Consider the following 21,648-nt stretch of genomic DNA (forward strand, 5'->3'; position numbering starts at 1 on the left):
ACTGTAAATTAAAACAAAATCACAGTTGATTCAGCTGATGTCAGCCAGGGGGCAGGAAAAACATCTGCAGTACAGTAAGTAAGTGAACAAAGGAAACTTTCAGTCACATGATACAATAACAATAACAATGAATTAAGAGTAAATGACACCGTCCAATCTGTCAGTAACTTGATTTAATCTCAATCTGTTACACAGTGAAGGCAACATACTGTTGGCAATAGAGCTGATATTAAACTGGCAGGATTTAGTAAGCTAAAGGGCCACAGTGATTATCAACATGATGTATAAACAAACTGTATCAACGCCGCACAAGTCCCACTGAAACCTGGGAGATTTGTAAGAGCGACACTGGACAGTGTTTCAGGCCTGGGTGCAGAAACATTTGCCTGTAGTGCTTAATGATTAATAGGTCTGTGATATTTTGTAAATATTTTGGGGGGGAAACACATCTTGAAATCAACTTAGTCCTGCTTTGTCTCCATGGGAATGAATTCTTCCAGTTCTTAAAAAAATCACAGGTTGTAAACATTGTATACAAGTACAAAACCAGAATGTGCAGTAGAACTTGCTATTGTCATCTCCATCAATGAAGAGCATGATCTTTAGCATTAGTTTGACAATACAAACACCACGACTCAATCTTTCGATCTTGATTTAAAAAAAAAAAATTAAAAACGCTTCAAATTTTCATGCCTTCCCTCTCAGTTTTGGGGCAGCAGGAAAATGTGGTTCTTTCTCAGCATCATCATCTGCACAGATTTCCCCTAATTTCTAATTAACAGGGAAAGCTCCAACAAGTTCCCTGGACTTCAGAAAGTAAAAAAAAAAAAAAAAAATCGATATTCATAAAACACAAAATCTAATATAAATACTTTCAAATTAATCTATATTACATGAAATATAGTATCAGAAAGTGTTTAAACATTCTGCCTTACAAACAAGTGGATGTGTTGTCAGCAGCGTGTAACACTCAAGTCTATTCTGAACAACCGCTGACTAGCCAGTGAAGTGGTCATGTTGTATCACCAACAAGAGTCAGTTTGACACTGACTTTGATTTAATGATGTTTTCTGTTGCTTCTCTTGGTCCTTTCGGCAGCATCTGCTGCCTTAGTGTCTCAAACAGTGAAATGTGCCTTTAATCTAGACTGCTTGCTTGGCTAGTATAAGCTAGTGTTGCTACTTTGAAATATCTCGGGCCATTATTTTAGGCTGCTTTTCTCTGTACAGAAATCCTCTCTGTAGAAATACAGGGTTCATTTGGCACCGTGAGAAGCCCTAGTTTGGGATATTTGTTGCATTCACACAGGCACAAATAGCACCAACACCGCCTTAAAGGAAAAGAAGAAGACAAACAAATTTCAGTTCCTTTGAAAGTTTCATGAGGAACTAGTGTAGGTCGGGTGTCAGCAGAGCTAAACCTGTTTGGAGTAATGACTGAATTAGTTTGCAGATACATGCTGCATTGCACAGTTCATAGTTTGAAGGTAGAGATCTGACCTGCAGGATTTTATGTACCGAGACCTTTGATGATGACCCATACAAAATATATTCATCTTGCTTCTGTGGAACAACTGTACCTCAAATATGAACAAAAAACTGAGACATATTTCCCTGTGTGGCACATTTCTGATCTAAACTAAACAGAATATGTCCAGTTTGTCAGTTTATACAGTTGTATTGAACCTGTTGAGTTCATCTCTTTTGTGCCTGTGCTAATGTTGCCTTACAGTCTGTGTCACTCCACTTCAGAGTCAGACTGAACTGTAACAAGGCCACTATACCGTTTGTAGAAATGATATACGCACATCTGTTTGGCTATACACTTAAAGTACACAGTTTGAGGCGTGATGCATACACTGTTATAACACAACACTGTTGGTTTGGCTAAGAAAAACATCTGCATTGATCTGCAGCAGTGTGAATCACAGGCAGTGCAGTTTCACTTTCAGTTAGTCTGTTCCTTTTTTGAATGTGACCACCAGGCACAATGTTTCCTTTATTAAGTTTTAGCTTTGTTGTGTTGTGTTGGGCATATACTGAATTTAGGAAAATTTGGGGGGGAAATGTTTTTTTTTTATCTGAGACAGGCCAGTGCGCATTTGTACACATGACATGATTGTTTATGACACTAAAGTGGACCAAGGACTCCCACTCATCTGTTATCAAGTAATAAATGTTGTCCTGTATAGTGGACTGATTGGATGTTGTGCACAGCAGGTTGTGTGCAGACAAAGTAGTGATGTCAAACAAAGGCGGACCTGACGTATAAACGACTGTGAGGTGATTGGCTCTGTGAGATCCTTCCTTCTTCAACCTTCTTTAATCAGACTGATCAAGTGGCCTTCATGTTCATGCACGTGGTCCGTTCCTAGCAGCAAAGATAGATTAGGGAATGTGTCTTACACAGGACTGAGGGGGAGGGCTTTTACGAGTGTAGTCTCTTAACACTTTGAGGCAGTCCCGACGGATGTGTGGGACTCGCTCACGTTGGATTGGACGAGCAGCGCTGGAGGAGGAGGGCGTGGCAGGTGTCGCAGACCCTGACTGGTTTTGGTGAGGCGGGCAGAGGAAGCTCATTGTCCGAGCAACTGTTACAGAAAATCTCCCCACAGTTCCTGCAGTGGTGCTGGAGACGGACACAGGACGCAAACATTAGTGGTTTGTGTTTGGATTACAGAAGCAAATGACACCATTGTCTGTTTTCTTTAATCTTTCTGTTCTTAAATGCTTCCTCCCACTTCCCAAAATGCACCCTAATCCCAGGTAAGTGGTGCTCAAACAGTCACATTAATGACAATTAATAACCATTAATTAATTACCGTATGCTCTTTAACATGTTATTTTTCCAAGTAAATAAGGAAAAACTGCCCAACTGTTCACATTCACATGACATTTAGATATGTAGAGACTGTGGATTTTTAAAGTGGACATACAGATCTGTAAAACTGACCTTTCGTCTTGAGATGGAAAACTCCTTCTCACAAAGCTTGCAGTGGCTAGCGTCTTTGTCCTTCAACCAAACCTGACCCCCCTGAAACAACACCACACAGAAAATCACAGAAAATCAACACTCACTGATACTGACACGTGACCAAGGTGCAGCTACAGTTTCTTTTAATATTTTCATCTCTTTATTTGGTTGCTGCTTTACCTGAAGAGCTTTGTTGGCTTCTTTGATATCTTCAATCTTCATTTTGGATCTGATATCAAAATAAAATGGGACAGTACAGGAATTAGAAAAAACAGCAAGTTGGTGAATGTAAAATATATGTGATATGTTGTAAATGAACTAAAATGTGCAAAAACAAAGTAAAGACTTTAATCATAGTATAATATACATTTTGTTTTTTTTAACAAAGAATACATAACAATTTACATTTGTAATACTCCTACCTTGGACATACATGTCTAACTACCAGCTTCATAACTGTCTGTAAAAACAGCACAATGATAATTAATTTAAACATACTCGCTGAGTTTGGAGCCCAGTTCCTCGAGGGCTTGTTCTTGGTCTTCACAAATCGTCTTCAGCTGAATGTTTTCGTCCTGGAGACGATGGAACTCCTAAAAACATTAAAGCAAGACAGGACATGAATCACATCAGGTCTAATGTCATGTACAGTGTGTTTCCCCCTCTCTCCCTTCTTACCTTCTTTAGTCCATTGATCTGCAGCGCCTCTGTGCTGAGCTGAGATACCGTCTCCCTCTCTCTGTCCAGGTCGTTTTGTAACGTGTGCCTCCACTCCCTTTCAATCTTCAGGTCCGTCTCCAGCTGCTGGCTACAGGAGCAACACAAACAAACGCAACGGGAGAACAGGAGAGTAATAGATCATGTTAGAGCACACTAATTTATATTTGCATTCAAATGTTTGTCTTGCTTTTTAAATTCACAATCAACAAAAAGAGCTGTGTGAGGGGGAAGTCGCCTGAGCAATCAAGTAAACAACTTCTGATATGTTTTTAACTGTTTTAATTATTTCATGACTTCAGGCCACAACAATTTCGAGTACTAAAGAGAAGAGCATTAACATGACCAGCTCTTTTACCATGCTGTACTGGTTCTCTAGATTAAGTGTTGTGTGTGTGAGGCTGATAGTCAGTCTGTCTTTGGAGGTGTTTCTCTTACAGTTGTCTCTCTCTGTGTTCGATCTGCCGCTGCAGACTGTCGGCCTTGTTGGCAAAGTCCAACTTGAAGCGTCTGGTTCCCTCCTCGGCCGAGGTGCGGTGCCTCTCTGCCTCCTGTAATCTGCACCATTATAACCAGGGACAAACTCAGGACCATGGAGAGAAAAAACTGGGGGTGGGGGTGGTGGGGGGTGTAGGATGAGGCAGAAAAGAACAGAGGAACATGGGAAGGACAACAACGGGCGAGGAGGGAGGTTAAGAACTAAGGTTTAAGTACTAAGGGGTAGGATGAAGGAGGTATGGCTGAGGGTGAATGAAGAGGGACGGCATTGCAATTTTCACTAGAGTGCAGGGACACGAGGTGAACAAAACAGAGCTCAGTAAAGAAGACAAAGGGATGACGAGCCCAAAATAAAGACACACGATAAAACAACTGCTTTTTAAAGTAACTTAACTGACAAGAAACAAAGAGAATAACTGACTGAATTAAAGCACTCAGACAGAGGGAACGGGAGCACAGCATCACTGTGTTGTCGTTTACAACACCATTATGAAACAGAAATCCATTCTTAACAAGGCCAAGAACTCAACCACACCACGTTCAAAACATCTAACTTTATTTGTCACGGTGGTAAAAGACAGTAGTTGTGAGTTTTTTTCAACAGCGGTACCGAGTTTTAATTCTTCTACAAACCCAGAGGAGTTACAGTACTATGAACATAGAGTTAGAATAGGTAGAATGACTACTTCCTGATTCATCACTTAGGTCAATAAATATGCCAATACGAGACACAACAACACATTCAGGGTCCCTTGACAGAAGCTCCAGAGGTTTTACAGCTGTGGAACTACAAGTCTTTACACTGGGCTTAGCTGTCTGTTCTGCAGAAACAAAGCACATGAATTTTGCTGAAGCTGCTGGTCCCACTGAGCTTTTTACATCTACAACACTTGACTGAACCGTACAATTTTCAGCGCAGGTGAATATTCAGGAGGACAAGGAGCAAGAAACAGACGAGCTGTGTCTGAAATCACTTCCTTTTTCAAAAAAGGTACAGTGCACTAATACACCCTCTGTTCAAATATATAGAACGAATCCTCTATGTACTGCCTGAATATTTGTTTTTTCTATAATCTTATAATGTGATACACAAGATATGACACAAACTTGTGGTTTTTGAGCGCCCAAAATCTCAATTTACTGTTTCACCATTGAGTAAACTATTCAATGTATATTATCTAGAAAGTAGTGACTGAGTGAGTGGATGAGGGACAGATTTCAGGCACAGCGAGGGTCATCACAGCCGGTCAGAAGCAGGCCAGGAGGTGCAATACATGCAGAGCTGGCAAACTGGCAACAAATTAAAAGCAGAGGTGGCAACACTCCTGTCTGAACTCTCATCTGTAGCCGACACCACCGACTGACTGTGATGAAATGCAGGCAGCTGTAGAAACATCTTATCTAGGTTGTATGATGGGTTTCTCACTTCAAGCTTAACAGTGTCGGCTGCAGTAAGGTTAAAAGCAAAAATGCCCCCATCTGACAGACAGCAAAGCACAAACGCAATAAGGAGGACGCCACTGAGGGACTGGACAAAGATTCTTCGGGAGGAAGGAAGTTCCTAAAAGCAGGAGACCAGTTCACCCATGCAGCAATGTGTTCTGCTCTGTGCCAGCACAAAGACAGCGTGTGTAAACCACCTCTCCCCAGTAACTTTTGTGCAGTCCCTTCTGTAAAACACTACAGTGACTCATCTCTGTCAAGCAGCGGCTCCAACGATCACCAGATAAAACCACTTAGAAGTTGTGACATGAGTGGCACAGCTCACTGTACTCATTCTAACTCAATGTGGCGACTTGTTAATTACAATTCAGAGCCCAAACAGTCAGTTTTTCTTACTGTCAGTGATACTGCATATAAACTGACTACCAGAGACAGGAAGAATGTGTAGCATGTGTATGTCGGTGTGTGTGTGCATGCCTGAGCATGTGAGTGAATAGATAAAGTAGTGTGGTTAATTTAAAATCTTTTTTTTCTTTCAGTTCCTATTAAAAGTTTAACTGAGGTAATATTCAGACAGTTCTCTGACCGGCTCAACACAGCTTTCGATGATGCTAAGTGCGAGACTGACAGGATGAATCCTCATTTAGCACAAACTCGACTGTTAAAGCTGTGCGAATGCAATTTCATTGAAGACCGTGAAACATGTTGTGGTGGTCTGCAGGAATCCCAGCACTCTGCTGATGATGATCTAGTCTCGGTAACTAAATTACCAAAACGATGCGTTCCAGTTTCACCTGATTCTGTGCCTGCACTCAGGCCATTAAACCATCTGAATATTATGTGCAAAAAAACAGGAATGTTCCTTTAAGTTGAGTCCATTTGTTCATTCATTCATAAGCAATCGTGTGTCTGCATGTGTGTACATATATGTGCATATGTCTGTCCTCAGAAGGAGATGTCCTTGACTAGCTTGTACTGGTGCTCCGTGTCTGTGCTGGCACACTTAACAAATGACATAGCAAGCGTTCTGGTCTGACTTAGTAGGTCCTTATCACTGCACAGAGGAGCAGGGATAAAAAAAAATCAGGAAAATAAGCAAAACATGGAGGTTTCAAAGGGAGCAAAATGGACGGATGATTGGATGGATGGTATAAAAGAGACGCACAGGGAGGAAAGAAGGAGGAAAGAAAGGAAGGAAGGAAGAAAGGATGTCAATACATCAGTATTCTACTTGGCCCCGGTTACACTAAACACTTTAAGTGACTTTCAACATCACAAGCACAGCAGGAAGTGTAAATGAAAGGCATTAAAACATCAAAATCTGATTTCACGCTGCCAGATACACTCTGTGATCAGATTTCTCCAGTCTGGATATGCAGTATTTCCTTTCACAGTAAGTGTATGAGTGATGATTAGAGGTGGGGAGGAGATTGCAGAGGAAGGTAATGTGGTCGGATAAATGAATACAACTACAGCAGGCAAAAACTGGTGAAATGTGCACAGAGCTTTACAGTCCACATGAGATTTAAGCCTGGAGAGAAAGCTCTTCCCTCACAACAGTAGCCATCCACGGTTTGATCTCTCTAACCTCAATGGCACCTTCAACTTTTGAGAGGGGAGTTTATTAATCTGGTTTTAAACAGCAACTCTGATCAGAGCGGTTTTTCACTTCTTCATTAGACTTTTCAGCCACAACAGCACAAAACCCACATTGAAAATAGCAAGTGTAACCAGGGTCTGTATCCTAGCAGCCTACTCAAACCTGTAGAGCAGCAACAAACATACAAAGCCAATCACAAATAGGATGGGAAAGATTCAAACCAATGGGACTGGGGAGGGGAGGGATGGACTGAATTGACTGGGAGACGATGGGGTGAGGAGGGATCATAGGCGATCGATGAACCAGCAGATCTTAGGACGACTGATGCAGATATGGAGCACTTACACACCGACTGGGAGAACTGAGCATGCATGAAACTATCTGCAGTGTCTTCACTGACATGGTGAATTAAGGACTGCAGGGATTCCCACAAGGAAACTGTTGAGCAAATCCTGACATATCTCATCTTGAAGTTAGTAGGTGACGGCCGAAATAAGAGCTTCACTCAGTGCTGCATGAAACAGCATGTCTGCTTGTTCCCTGAAGGTTAATATTTTAGTGCACTGAAATATATTAAATCTTAACAATGTTATGATGTAGGTGGAGGTGACACCCTGCAAAGGCCTGCGCCGGAAGAGAGACTTCAACCTAATTTGTGCTATTTTTTTCATAGAATCGATAAAAACTTAATCTGCAGGGTAAATGCAAACCTTTGTATCTTTGTATTCAGATCGCTTTACTACTTGCGCATTATTGTATTGAATAAAGAAGTATTCTGTTGAACAAATGAATAAAACTGACAATTTGATAGATCTGACAAATCTACGCTCTTACCCATGATGACAAAAAAAAGGAAAAAATGATTCTAGAAATGTCTGCAAACTTATCAAAAGTGTCTGAACAGTTTCTGAATCCACTTGGGCTGCCATCACCTCAAATTTGTTAGTTCACAACAAGGACTGCGACTATTGTTCATCAAGTGACTAAATAGATCACGAAAGACACTTGACAATCACATCTCTCTTTGCAATGTAAGTAAAAGCCAATAAGTATTTGATCCCCTGCTGATTTTGTAAGTTTGCTCCCCCTCAAAGAAATGTAATTTAGTTTTTATGGCAAATTTATTTTAACAGAAAGAGACAGAATATCAACAAAACATCCAGAAATGATATCATCATATGAAGGTTATAAATTAATTTACATTTGGTCAAGTGAAATAAGGGCAAAAATCAGCAGGGGATCAAATACTTATTACTTATTATTATACTTATCCACTGTAGCGCAGGAATAAGCCTGACAGGAAGCAACAAGGTTTTCCGTCTCCTAACTTGTTTCCAAGGGGAAAGCCTGAGCACCAGCAAAGGAAAGGCAGCTAAAATCCTTTTTTCCCCACATGTGTTTCCCTCTACAACAGCTACAACCTAGACCACACAGGACTCTCACTAGACATGCTGCAATATAGAAAATAAGAAAAAAACAAAACATAAAAACATAAAATCAGATCAAATTCTACTAGAAAGATAAAACCTGTTTTTTAACATGGTGGTTTAATCTGAGAAACACAATTTTGTTATCGTCAATGCAGGTTTAATGGTTTCCAGGTAATAAAACTTATTTTGCCAAAGGTGCACTGCATTGAGTATTTTCAGGAAATCAAAGAAATACAGTGTTTCAAGGATTTAAACGTAATAGAGAGTCTGGTTTGGACTGCTGGATGCATGAGGAGACATGTGGGACAAAGTCATTTTAGCTGTTTTGATTAGTGTTACTGTGCTGAAGCTCACCTTTGCTCCAGCTGCTTCATGGTGGCAGTGATCTGATTGGTCTTCTCCTCCAGACGGCTGATCACATCATTCTTCTTCTTCATCTCCTCATCAGACGACTATGAAATGAGAGTTACTGGCTGTCATAAGTATAATGAAAATGAATAGAACATTTCTACGACACATGGTGAGAAACTGATGAGTGCATTGCGTGTGTTATCTGTACCTGTACCTGCATTTTCTGGTACATTTCTACGTTGATGGCTTTGACTTCGTCCAGTTGCTGTCTCAGTCCGATCAGTGTGTCCTGTTAATCAAAAGCAAAAGGTTTCAGTCGTGTTGTGGCCCTAGCGCTCTTCTGTTGCCATTGTCACACGACTGCTTGTGGTTTCCCACAGGAGTTACACAGACTAATGTGAAATTACCTCATGCTTTTCTATCATTCATATCTTTATCCATTTATCACACGGATTTCTTCATTTATACATTTATCCCCTTATTGATAAATTATGTGTGTACAAGTTGGAAATCAGCACTACATACGCATATTGTGTTTTCATATTTTATAATAAAAAAATAAAAATAGGACAGAACACATGTAGCAACATATGACACAAATATTCCCATGATAACGATGCTGACATTATCCCCAGGTCTGACAGCTCATTCACCCGTTGGTATCGTTTTAATGATCCCAGCATCCACCTGGTAAAGCGGCCTTAATGAAGCCACCATGGCAGCTCCTGTCTCTCACAGCTTGGCTACAAATGCCAGCTGGTGGTGTTTATGTTGCAGAGTTCACATTTTTGTCATAAGAGGCCAAACGCTGGCAGAGCTGCCAAAAAGATGGGCACAAGAGCCTGAGCCTGCACGCTGTTACTGCACCACGCGAGCAAGTGCAGGCAGGTGCTGTACTTTTAGTCTGTGCACCCAAAGGACTTGTTATCATCAGCTTCCACCAGCATCATTATTAGGATCACCTTCTTGAAATGTTTGTAATAATAATAAATAATAATACATTTTATTTATAATGCACTTTACATTTAAGCAATCTCAAAGTGCTTGTGTGTAAATACGTCTGAAATGTTACTGATTCAAGCCTCGTCATTAACAATGTTACTTTGAACTCCTTTGTTTTGGTCTCTGTAAATAAACCAGTGGTCAAGAAGGACAGAGTGATGTCTGATTACCTGTTTTTCATGAATATCCTTCTCCAGGAGTTTCATGGCCAACTCCATTTCTTGCTTCATTGACACCTGGACCACCAACTCATTCTCCACGTCCTAAAAAATAAACCAAATATACACATATACTGTATATTTATATATGTTATTAAGCAGTCAGCATGTACATCACACTCATTTCTATAAAAAAAAGCAGCTGTAGTGTGACCTGTCTGAGCTGGCACTCCTCCTTCAGCTGTCTCTGGGCCTCGTTGTACATCTCATCCAAACCTTGACTAGACTGTTTATATGTGTCTCTCTCTGCTGACACGTCGCCTTGGGTGACCTGGAGAAGACAACAGTTCAGCAGCGTCATGTATCAGTTTTATAAGGTTGTTGTCCAAGCTGGGTCTAATTTTCAGTTTTAAATCAGCAGTGTGTGTGTGTGTGTGTGTGTGTGTGTGTGTTTGTCTGCGTACCTCTAAATGTTGTTGTGCCTTCAGCAGGATGAGACTGTTCTCACTCCTCAGCTGCTGGTTTTCTTCCTGTAGTTTGATGATGTTGTTCTTGGCTATGGCTAACTGCTCAGTCATACATGCAGAAACACACAATAACAAAGTCAGATGGTTAATCATGCCAGCAAGAGTAGGTGAATCCAACTTATATTGTGATCCTTCACTGGCTAGTTCAACATGACAAATGCATTTCAGTTATGACGTAAAGCTGTGTGACACAGTGGGAAACAATTTGGATAGTTAAAGGTTTTGCTCTGTACACAAGCACACAGTTTAGATTTCATATAAAACAATGACTTAAAGTTACAGTGCTGACTTTCATCTTTGCACTGATACAGAAATATCTCAAGTGTGAGTCTCACCTCCTCTATGAGTTTAGAGTTGGACTTTTCCAAATTGTCAACTCTGCCCTGAAGACCATGGACTGTGGAGCTAGAAAACACACACAAATATATTAATTACATTTAATCTCAATGAATTTGATCATGCCAAAATTCATATGTAAATGTGAACATGTTCAGAGTGAAGGTATTTTGAGGTCTGCTTACAATAACCTTTCTAATTGCTGAAAAAGTTGATTTCTGTCTCACAGCAGTAAGGATTCACTAAATCTCAAGATCCATTTTGGGGCAGCAGATTAATCCAAGTTCACTTGAGGACAATACAAAGTTTGTGAGAAGAGGAAAACTGGAAAAAGAGGAAATGTGACTGAAGGAAACGATGAGCCAGAGCTGCATGTCTGAAACCGCCAGACTGGTTCAAAGCAAAACTGACTGGATCTATTTTAACATTCAGTCCAACTTTCAGTCCTCTGCTTCTGATTCAAGGAATCATAATCTGACATAAAGCAACGTGTGAGGTACACATAAACTAGAATATACAGAATACAACCTAGGACCTTAAAAAGTCCTGGAACATAGTGTAATAGTGTGTTACACTGTTGTTTCCATTCTGGAGAAAGACCTACGGACAGGTCTGTTTTCAATTTAACTCAAATGTCTTACTTGAGTTGTCGATTCAGCTCCTCTACATAGTTCTTCTGATCCAAGATGGATGCTATCTGGCTATTCCTGTTGCCATGGAAACAGACATAAAACAGAGCTCGGCATCACATTTACAGTATGAAACCAAAAAGACCCAGTGTTTCAGATAAAGTGGAGAGACAATGACGGATCATACCTCTCTTCACTCCTGTAATCGTCAATGTCGTTTTTCAAGTACATGGAGAAGTCAATCACCCCGACCTTAAGAAATAAAAAGTGTGTGTACAAACACAGACGAAACAAGCAAAACCCATGTTAATGCATTAAGGAGAAATAATTTCAGTTAACTACAAATATACAGAGAAATCTGTATAACCATGCATCAATACATCAAGAAATATTGATGATACTGAAATATTTATCTTCAAGAATCCGAAGGCATTTGGCATCAAAATGATCCAGTAACTCTCAAAGGTTTAAATCCTCACCTAATGCTCAGGACACGACCTAATCTAAACAAGCACCTCCTCCTCCTCATGACTTCACTACTACTACTGCAGCTAACTCTGCCACATGCAGTCAGGTGTGAAGGGCGGTTGACTGCGAGACAACGTGTTTGCACTCAGGACAAAGTCTCCACCCATGGAGTAGAAACATGACACCACAGCATCTGCTCTCCAGCTGCCAATGCCAGGATAATGTGACGAAACAGACAAATATTTCTGCTTTTGAACACCGGACTGAGAGCAGTTTCATTTCAATGAACAGGAAGTAGAGTAACAAGACGTGAATATAGTCTGGTTAACGTGGCACAAGCTGATTAGATCCAATCATAGTGAGATCTGAATTGACAGAAGAATGCAAACCAGCTGTTTACACACCACATCATCAGATTGGATTAATCTAGATAGCAATAGCATACCCAGAATAAGATGGGTTATTTTAATCAAATGATGTAATGTGTTTCAGGAAGGTGTTTACCTGAGAGTCTAAGTCCTCGCCTTTGACACACAGGTTGGCGTCAATGACATTAAGGCCCACCAGCAGGCCCACGATCACAGCCCCCTCCTCCTCGAGCATCAGCGCTGAATTCTCATAAAAATCACTGTGGAGGAAGATTTGGTGTTCTCAAAAACATAACATACATATTCTACAACTCAAAATCTACTGATACACATCTTGTTTGTGTGTGTGACGTGTGTGTGTTATACCTGAGCAGGTCTTTTCTGGTGATGAGGAGTCGCAGATAGTCAGCCAGCCGTTTCTGCATGAGCGCAAGACGCAACCACGCCCTGGCTCTCCCTAAAGGCGTCCTGCACAACACACAGGCGCAAACACAAACACACATCAATACAAGTAATCAGTCTGAGGTTTTTCCTTTGTTGTTCCTTTCTCTGTAACTGAGCGAGACAGTAACAAAGTCTGAATTTCATAACAAAACATCCATCCATCGGCTATGCCGCTTGTCTGTGCAGGGTCATAGGGGGCCAATCCCAGCTGATATGTGGTGAGGAATGGGGTACACACTGATAGACACGTTCTCATCCTGGAGTGTGTGTGTGTGTTTGGACTGTGAGAGGAAGCCGGAGAACCTGAGGAGAACTCACACATTTCCAGGGAGAACGTGGAAACTCCTGAGAGGCGACAGCGCTAACTACTGCACCACCAAGCCGCCCGCCGCCATCTCAAATTCTTTCAATTTATAAATTCAATTTGTAACCATAACCTTTTCAAAAGAGATTTTCCACTTGCCTGAATGTTTAATATAATCTATACTTGTCTGGGCTCATTCCTTTCAGGACTTCCACCCTCATTGTCACTGATATGACTGCAACTGTGTTGATGTTGCGTAACGATATTTTAGAGAAGAAATGCAGTGTGCACTGGCCTGTCACTAACCTTTGAGTCTGAAAAAAATGCTGCTCTGCTACACATCTGTTGGTCTGACTCAGCACCACCAGAGGAAACAGACTCTGTTCTCCGTCTAAAACACCACAACTCTTCCCCATTTTGCTACACACTTGATTCCCTGCCTGGAAGCTCTGCTATGTTGTGACTGATACCTGAATAACAAAGCGAGTCTAATATGTATCATGTGCATGAATGAGCGGGAGCCTTACTGCAGCCACTAGAGGACAACTTGAATATTAATGTAGGATGCAGCGGTGAGGGGTTTTTGATGTTATGTTGACCACCACAGCAGGTTATACTGAGAAAAGGTCACAAGCGCTGCAAAATATCAAAGAGTTTCAACTTTTACATCACTGGAAAATTTGTTTATATCTGTTTTTACACAGAGTAAAAAAAAAAGCGTGATAAAAGAAGAAGATAAATATGGAAAAGAGAGAAGTGAGGCGGCAGGTAGAGGAAAGCTGAAGTGAAAGTAAACCATGCTCAGGTACTTCCTCCATCCCACTCAGGTTACATTATCATGTTACTTGGGCATGTGGTGTTGTTGTGGCTCATGTTCCCCACTAGTACGTTAGGTTTAGTAGTATGTGTAGTAATGTTTTCCTTACTTTAGTCCAGGCAAGTCTCGTACAGAAGCTGAGATCTCCGCTGCTTCAGGACACAGTTTCTCCACCAGCTCCAGAGGACCCCACAGAGACTTGTTAAAGCCCAGAAAGGACTTCTTCACTGAAGAAAGAGCACAGAGAGAGGAAAAGAGTCAGATACACATGTGGTGAAGGCAAACACGCACTCTTCTGCTGTTTGGAAAGGGGGTTGCAGATACACCCACGTCATTTAAAGTAGGTGTTCTCTGCACATTACCTCTGAGACCATGTTTGAGACAGTGCTCCATGACAACAAAGAACTGCTGAAGAGGTGGGTAGTCCGAGTCCAGTGTCCGTCCGAAGCTCAGAGCCGATTCAATCAGTCCTTTAATACTCAGCTTGGCCATGTTTAGGAGGTTGGCTCGCTCCATGGTCATGGGGTCTCGCATGGCTGCAGGAAAAAAGCCAAAGATGAACATTAAAATATATGGAAATATCATTATCACTTTATTAACTCTTTTTCATTAAACATATTTACAATAGGGAGGTATAATAAATGTAAAGCCAATGCAGCGAGGGCAGAATCCGCCCTGCACATCAACAGCTGTGGATTTATATAATAAATCTGTGAAGGAAGTATAATCACTCTTCTAAACCTGGATATTAATTAGTCTACAAATAATGAATTTGACACTTGGTTCCCACATTTCTAAATATGTGTCTTGCCTGCAGCTCTTGAGATGACATAATAACATAATTATGCCTTGTGGTAGCAAACACAACACATCAATACTGCTGCGACAACTTTGGCAATAATAGCTTTTGAATTGTCATAAATAAATAAAGACATCATATACATATAGGTTCGACTATAGGGAATCTCCAGGGCCAGAGATTGTAAAGTCCTACAGAGACAGGCTTTTTACATGTTCTGCACATGAACGTCCGGGTTAATGTTTAATGTTTCCTAGCAATGTGGAAGAGCTTTAATTGCCCTGTATGTCAGCCTGGAGGCAGCTGACAAATCAACAGGTCAACACATTTCTTGGGAGGTGCATGACTTTTAAGTGCCCTGGAGCAACACACAACCTGTTTCTTTGTGTGACTTCTCCTATATAATACTTCAAGTGAACCTTATGATAAATCATTATACTAAAGCATCTGACACCATGAAGCTGAATGTTGTAATGTAAGATTTAATGTAATTCTTAATTTAAACTAATTTCATCTCATTGGGGGCATTAAAATTATCCAGTGAATGATGAGATACAAGCTGAGTTATGTTGATGTAAAACTTATAATAAAAAAAAAACATGTGGCATGTGTTGGCTCACCATCCAAAACAAATCTAATTTTTAATTATATTAAAATGATTAAAACAAACAAAATACACACATTTGAATAGCTGGGATGAGGTAATAGGTGGTGTTTATGTTTAATAAAACATTAAAATGGATTGAGTCACTCATCACAGTTGGCTAATCATTTCAATCCTATTTCAAATGCCAGTCTGTGATTTACACTTGAAAGGAGTATGACACTAAAAATAGTTGCGAGTGTGGGGGGGGGGGGGGGGGGGGGGTGACAAAGAGAGAGATGCTAGCTGATGGGCAGACACTGACAGTCTCACAACAGAGCTCTTTAGATTTGCAACACACACTTACTGGCTTCACAGGATTATCACCAAGAACACACACACACACAAACAGAAACACACAAGGAACAACAAACCAATTATAACATTTGCATCAGTGCAGCATGTGATGCTTCAGGCAGTAAAGTTGTGTTTCAGTCTAATAGAGCAGCAGCACAGGCAGATGAGGATGCACCATAAAAAAAATCAATTGGCCACACACAGACAATGGACAAGTAATGTTATGTTACACTGTTACATCCTCCACCCCAGCTGAAACCATGGCTGTAGCTACCCTCTCTCATTGTCAGCTGACTGTTTGATTGATTGTTCCTGAACATGTCACTCTGTGTGGTGAGGTGAGGCTGATAAGCAAAAGGGCAGAGGTCACATGTGAGCATCTGTCCCTAAAACAATCACACATTGGGTGTCATCAGCACACACAAACGCACACACACATATTGCACAAACCAAACTCTAACCTTGGACGGTCCAGTCCCCTGGTAGAGAGGTTCTGTGCTCCGACACTTTGGGCAGGACGTGAATGCTCCCTGAAATGGTCTCGGATGCTTTTCTGGCTAAAGCAAAAATTGGAGCCTGCCATCGCCCGTCTCCTCCACCACTTCCACCTCCTCCTCCTCCTCCTCTCACTGTGCTGCTACTGTTAGCTTTATCTCCACCAGCAGCAGCAGCAGCAGCAGCAGATTTGTCCTCCTGCAGCCTCAGGATCCCAAACACCTGTGCTTTCTCCTTGCTGCCGTCCGCTTCAGACAGAGCCAGGTCGTGCTCTGCGGCCGATGTCATGTTCACGTACCGCTGGGAGAAAATAAAAAAATCCGTAGATAGCGCAGCGGTGGTGGTGGCGGCGGCGGCTAGGTGCGACAAAACAGACCGATTTTACACGGCTTGCTAACCGTCAACGAGCTAGCTGTGATGTGCACTTCACCCCGGCGACCATTGTGACAACCGCAGCGTAAAAAAAAAAAAAATACCTGTGATAATACCGCCGTGTTGAACCAATGACAAGTCCAGCTACAGTGTCAGAAATCAACCAGCAGTCAGAGCCACTCGTGCCGTCTACATGGTTACCGTTGGCCCGGGTAACGGCGACAGCGCGACAAACGGCTCTTTTCCTCCGTACATTGCGGTGTGGTGGAGATTTGTTTACAGCCAGCGGAGCGGACCAGACCAGAGACCAGACCGAGGGTTGGCTCCCGATGGTCCCGCTGCACCCTCCGGAGGGAGGGGCGCTGTCAGGAGGGGAGGGAGGGAGGCTCAGCTCACAAGACACACAAAGGCAGCAGCACTACGTAATGATTTTTAGTGACTGCTGAGTTTTGGACCTACCGCCCCCTGCCGGTGGAGGAGAGAACTGCTGCACCACAGCGATACAGCTCAGGGGAGTGTGTTTTGGACTTCACTACACGCTTATAGTGATTTATCTAACTAAGATTATAACAAATCATTACAATAAATAATTGTATAATCTTACAAAGCGTGACGGCAACAGCTTACTCACCCATTAAGCCTTTATATGTAGGCTACTACCGGTATATAGCTAAACTCCCCTCCCCTCTCTGCCCCATCAACATTGAACTCTGAACTATACATGCACACATACTGTACACTTTAACCAGTCCATAATTATTTTTTTAAAGGAAAAAAATAATAAATTCAAAAACTTACACTAGTGTTATTGATTTGCACTTGTATTGCTGCTATTGTGCCTTCTACTTTTTTCTTTGTTTTCTTTTCTTTCCAGTTTAGTTTATATGCCCCTATCTAGATTTGTATTTTAAATTTGTAGATTGTTTTAAATGTTTATTGTCTGTCCGAGGGTTGGTGAGAAACGCAGTTTCGATCCTCTATATGTCCTCCTGTACATATTGTAGAAATGACAATAAAGCTGACTTTGACTTTATAGTGTAGTAGTAAGCAGATAACTAAAGGCTATTACTAAAGACTATACATAATGGCATAATAGCAAGTTACATGGGAAATCTTTAAAGTTTAAACCAAAGTGTCATAATTTCATGTTACATATATTAGTTTTAAACATGTTCATTGAATATGATGGTTTTAATTGTTTTAGATTATTAAGAATAAAACAAATATTTTTCAACAACCTATGGCTGTAATAGCATGTTTAAAATATGAATTTCAAATATATTTGTTTTACACATGTTACAATTAAACAGTTCTAGGGCCAAAATTGGTATTTTATTTAGTATCTGTAACTGTTACATACTTGGCAGTGTTAAGACTGAGCTTTGAAACAACATTTGGGGAGAGGATGTGCATTTTCAGGCTCTGGTTGGTGGCTTGTTCATAGGTTATTAGGTTGGTGGGTATCTGCTGTGGAAATTTGGACCCACAACCTCAATATTTCCACTGTCAGGGCTAAGGCTCTCTTTGCTGTAGAGTGTAACATGTTGAAACCACAGAGGAAACTATTTATGCAAAACAGAATTAAGAAGACTTTAGATGCAGTGGAGTTAATAAACACCCACACAGGCAGCAGTGAAGAGCAGGAAGTAGACAGACAGGCTGAGTGGGCTATGTAAACATGATAAAGGTTTCATTGAAACAAGCATATTACGTTAATTTCAGGGCTGTAAATAATTGATTTAATTATCAATCAATCTTACAACAATGCTCTCAATTAATCAATTTGCCATTTAATCTGCAGAGCGATAGAATAAACAGGACACTTTCTTTAATCATTGGTGCTGCCCATTGATTATCATTGACCCTGGGCCTATAAGAGAAGCACATACATTAGTGAATATCTAAGTTTAAAATAGAGAGTGGCCATGGGAAAGCTGTTATAAGGGACACTATGAAACCAGGTTACACTATCACAATAAAACAGATTAGCTTAGTCGTTATTATCCACCCACCTTGGCTGTAGGCTAACCGCTCCATGCTCTCACTGTGTGTGATGCCCCAGCGGTGAAGACTCTGAGGGGAGTACATGATAATGCCGCTCTCCTCTGTTCACTGCCAAGTTGCAAAGGAGTTTAGAAGATCAAGCAGATCCCTGAGCCCTGAAGTGGCCCACTCCTTGTCCTTGTTGAACCGGTGTTATACAGTCAAGTTTCCTTAAAATTTCAGATTCACCAGTTTGATTCCAGTTTGCTTTGGTTTAGCCTCAGGCTGTGATGGTCCACTGTTGAGCTGGACAGGGACACCTGGGAGAGAATAAGACACAGTGGAGACTGTAAGAGACAGATGATCACTATCATAAACCAGCATATTCTACTAAACTCTAATGAATCTTGTAGCATCTCCACCAAAACTGGTCTGATTTCTAATTTCTTTTTAAACCAGAACTCATTTTACCTTATTTCTGGGCCTCCACCTCACCACAGTATGGATGTAAAGGCCTCCAACCACAGCGACTGTACAACGTCGTTAGATCCATAATAACAACACAGAGCGAGACGAGCTGTCGCAACACAGACCCTACATTACACCGCATTACTACAACTATTGCTTTTCTTTAGTCTTTTGTAGCTTCTCTACTTGTACTTCTCTCCCTCTGCTCGACTTGCGCTCTCTCTCTCTAATAGCTCTAGGCTGACCAGGGTCATATGACCACTTTCAGTTAATCCTCTGGACGGCTGTGTCCAGTCAGCAGAGAATTCAAGATTCAGGCTGCTGCTTTACTTTATCAGTATTTGTTTTCCTGTTGGCATGAACCCTGATATTTGAGTTTATTTTTTACCATGCTACCTGTTTTATCTTTGACATATGTTTTACCTGTAGCCAGCGATCATTAACAATGTGCCACATGTCAGAGTCACCAATAATGCTGTAATTGATGTAATGCGTTCATCCTAATGTAAAGAAGAAAAATAATGAAGAAGATGAAAGATGTATCCCCATGGCAATGTCTCTTTATAATCTGAGACATGCAGCCAGTGAATTTATCAGATTTCATGACTCAAAAGTCTGTTCCTCATCTTCTCTCTCGTCTTTCATCCATCTCTCCTCCAACCCTCCGTCTCCGCTCTTTCTTCTTTGAACCACACCTAAACAAACACACTACTCAACAACAGCACTTCCAGGGTGGTATGTTTGTACCATATGACCATCTGTGGGAGCACGCCCTTCCACGTGACTGACTGCTAGACCAACCAATCAGTATCTCTCAATGGAGCCTCTCTCCACCAATAAGGGCGTGATGCTGTTTCATCGTAGTATCCAGCCTTTCATTCTGCAGCAGTGCTGGAGTCAGAGTGGTGCTATGTTCACAGTTTTATTGAACCACATATAATATTATTCTTTTGGTTAGCATAAGAGAACAGGAGCTATCAGAGGAGATAAAATATTAATTGTAAGCAAAGACAAACATAGTAGGATCATTATAACATGTGTTGTGCATACAGTATACTTCTGCCAGCTATAATAACATCAACTACATGTTTCACACCATCATCTCTAAGGTGCATTAACATGTATGTTATCATGCAGTTATCGTATCTTAGTATCTTACCTCAGCAAGAAGCACAGTGATGATTCGTGGTTATGCAGATTGTCAGCAGTCACCAGTCGGGTTCAAAACAGGACAAGTCTGTGCTCTGGTCTTGTGATGGATTGTCGGCGATGACTCTGTGAAAACTGGCCAAGCAGAGGGTTTGTGTCGATCCCAGTCCAGTTGTAGCAGCTACAGGTAGTAGAATCCCAGTTGTCCCATCATAGGCACTTCAAAGGGTACTATTACATCTACTGCAGCAATGAACACACATAGAAAAGAGATACCTTCCTAGTATTCCCTTTCACATGTCTATCAATCTATCCATCTGTCTACCTATTTGTTTATCTATCTATCTAGCAGAGCTACTGCGAGGTGGCTACATTCAGTTCTGAAGCAATAAGCCGGTAACACGCTCTGGAGACATCACCGACAGAAACCACAACCATCACCCCACACAGCACCCAATGACAAGAGAGCAAAGAGCCTGGGAGAGGGGGAGGGGTTTTGGGTGTAACGCAGCAAAAAGAGGAGAAGAGAGAAGGGAGAGGAGGGAGGGGGCTTGAAGGGAGAGGAGAGGAGAGGAGAGGAGAGGAGAGGATGGGGGTTGGCAGTAGAAAGAAAACACAGCAGGAGGAGAGTGCTCATACACGCCCACACATCACAGAACATGTGAATGAAACACATGAAGATATGAATGAAAACATACAAATGTTGCTCAATGGTGTGTTTTTTTCTGAAAGCAGAACAGAAGAGAGGAGGGCAAGGCTCTCACCAGCCAATCCCTGGCTGAGGATTGAACAGAGAGGGAGGACATTGTTGAGACAGAAAAGAGATTGGGGTGTGTGCGCGTGTGTGTTTGTGTGGAAGTGAATGACTTTGCAGCTAAGAGAATGAAATAATATCTCTACAGCTAGAAATTACTCTCAGTGAAACAAAAGATGAGGTTGATTCTTCCATTACTTTGCTATAAACGGGAGCAACAATATCAAAGACAAAAAAGATTTTTGTAGAGTTGCATTAATAATAAAACACAACAATTTTTTTTTTAAAACCTGAAAATAGATTCCCTGTTTTCTCCAGTGTTTCTAACATCACTTTTGTAAACCAATCAACAGCTGAACAAAAGATAAATGAGTTTAAATTTTGTTGTTTTCCATTATTAAATATTTGCCAGTCAATGTGGGAGTAACAGCAGGTGCCAAATTGTGAATGGAATAAGCATTCATGTACATCTGGTTCACAGACTGCGACTATAAGGTGTAACACCAACACAATTTAGTGTCAGTGACTATTATTTGGGAAATATATAAACTAGGAAAAATGATAGGAAGCAAAACTTTTTTGCAGGAGAATATTTATTGTCAAACATAAACTTATGCTGTGTG

At 41.2% G+C, this 21,648-nt stretch overlaps 1 protein-coding gene across 3 annotated transcripts; it reads right to left on the reverse strand.

Moving 5' to 3' along the window:
- Positions 1–204: 204 nt before the first annotated feature.
- Positions 205–16,994, reverse strand: rufy2 (RUN and FYVE domain containing 2). Of its 3 annotated transcripts, none has more exons than XM_084001513.1 (19): positions 16,266–16,994; positions 14,428–14,601; positions 14,175–14,292; positions 12,867–12,968; positions 12,637–12,760; positions 11,852–11,916; positions 11,677–11,742; positions 11,035–11,104; positions 10,637–10,738; positions 10,387–10,503; positions 10,185–10,277; positions 9,227–9,301; positions 9,016–9,113; positions 4,129–4,248; positions 3,652–3,781; positions 3,472–3,566; positions 3,154–3,202; positions 2,953–3,033; positions 205–2,628 (listed from the first exon to the last, which is right to left on the reverse strand). In XM_084001513.1, the coding sequence occupies exons 1-19, from the start codon at positions 16,585–16,587 to the stop codon at positions 2,485–2,487; spliced, it is 2,145 nt and encodes a 714-aa protein (XP_083857639.1). In that variant the 5' UTR covers positions 16,588–16,994; the 3' UTR covers positions 205–2,484. The 3 variants fall into 3 exon arrangements, with proteins under 3 accessions (XP_083857639.1, XP_083857638.1, XP_083857640.1); XM_084001512.1 differs by having other exon boundaries at positions 9,221–9,301; XM_084001514.1 differs by lacking the exons at positions 205–2,628; positions 2,953–3,033; positions 3,154–3,202; ... (1 more) ...; positions 3,652–3,781; positions 4,129–4,248 and adding an exon at positions 4,255–6,685.
- Positions 16,995–21,648: the final 4,654 nt, after the last annotated feature.

Source organism: Trachurus trachurus (genome assembly GCF_905171665.1).
Source record: "Trachurus trachurus genome assembly, chromosome: 3".
NCBI lineage: Eukaryota > Metazoa > Chordata > Actinopteri > Carangiformes > Carangidae > Trachurus > Trachurus trachurus.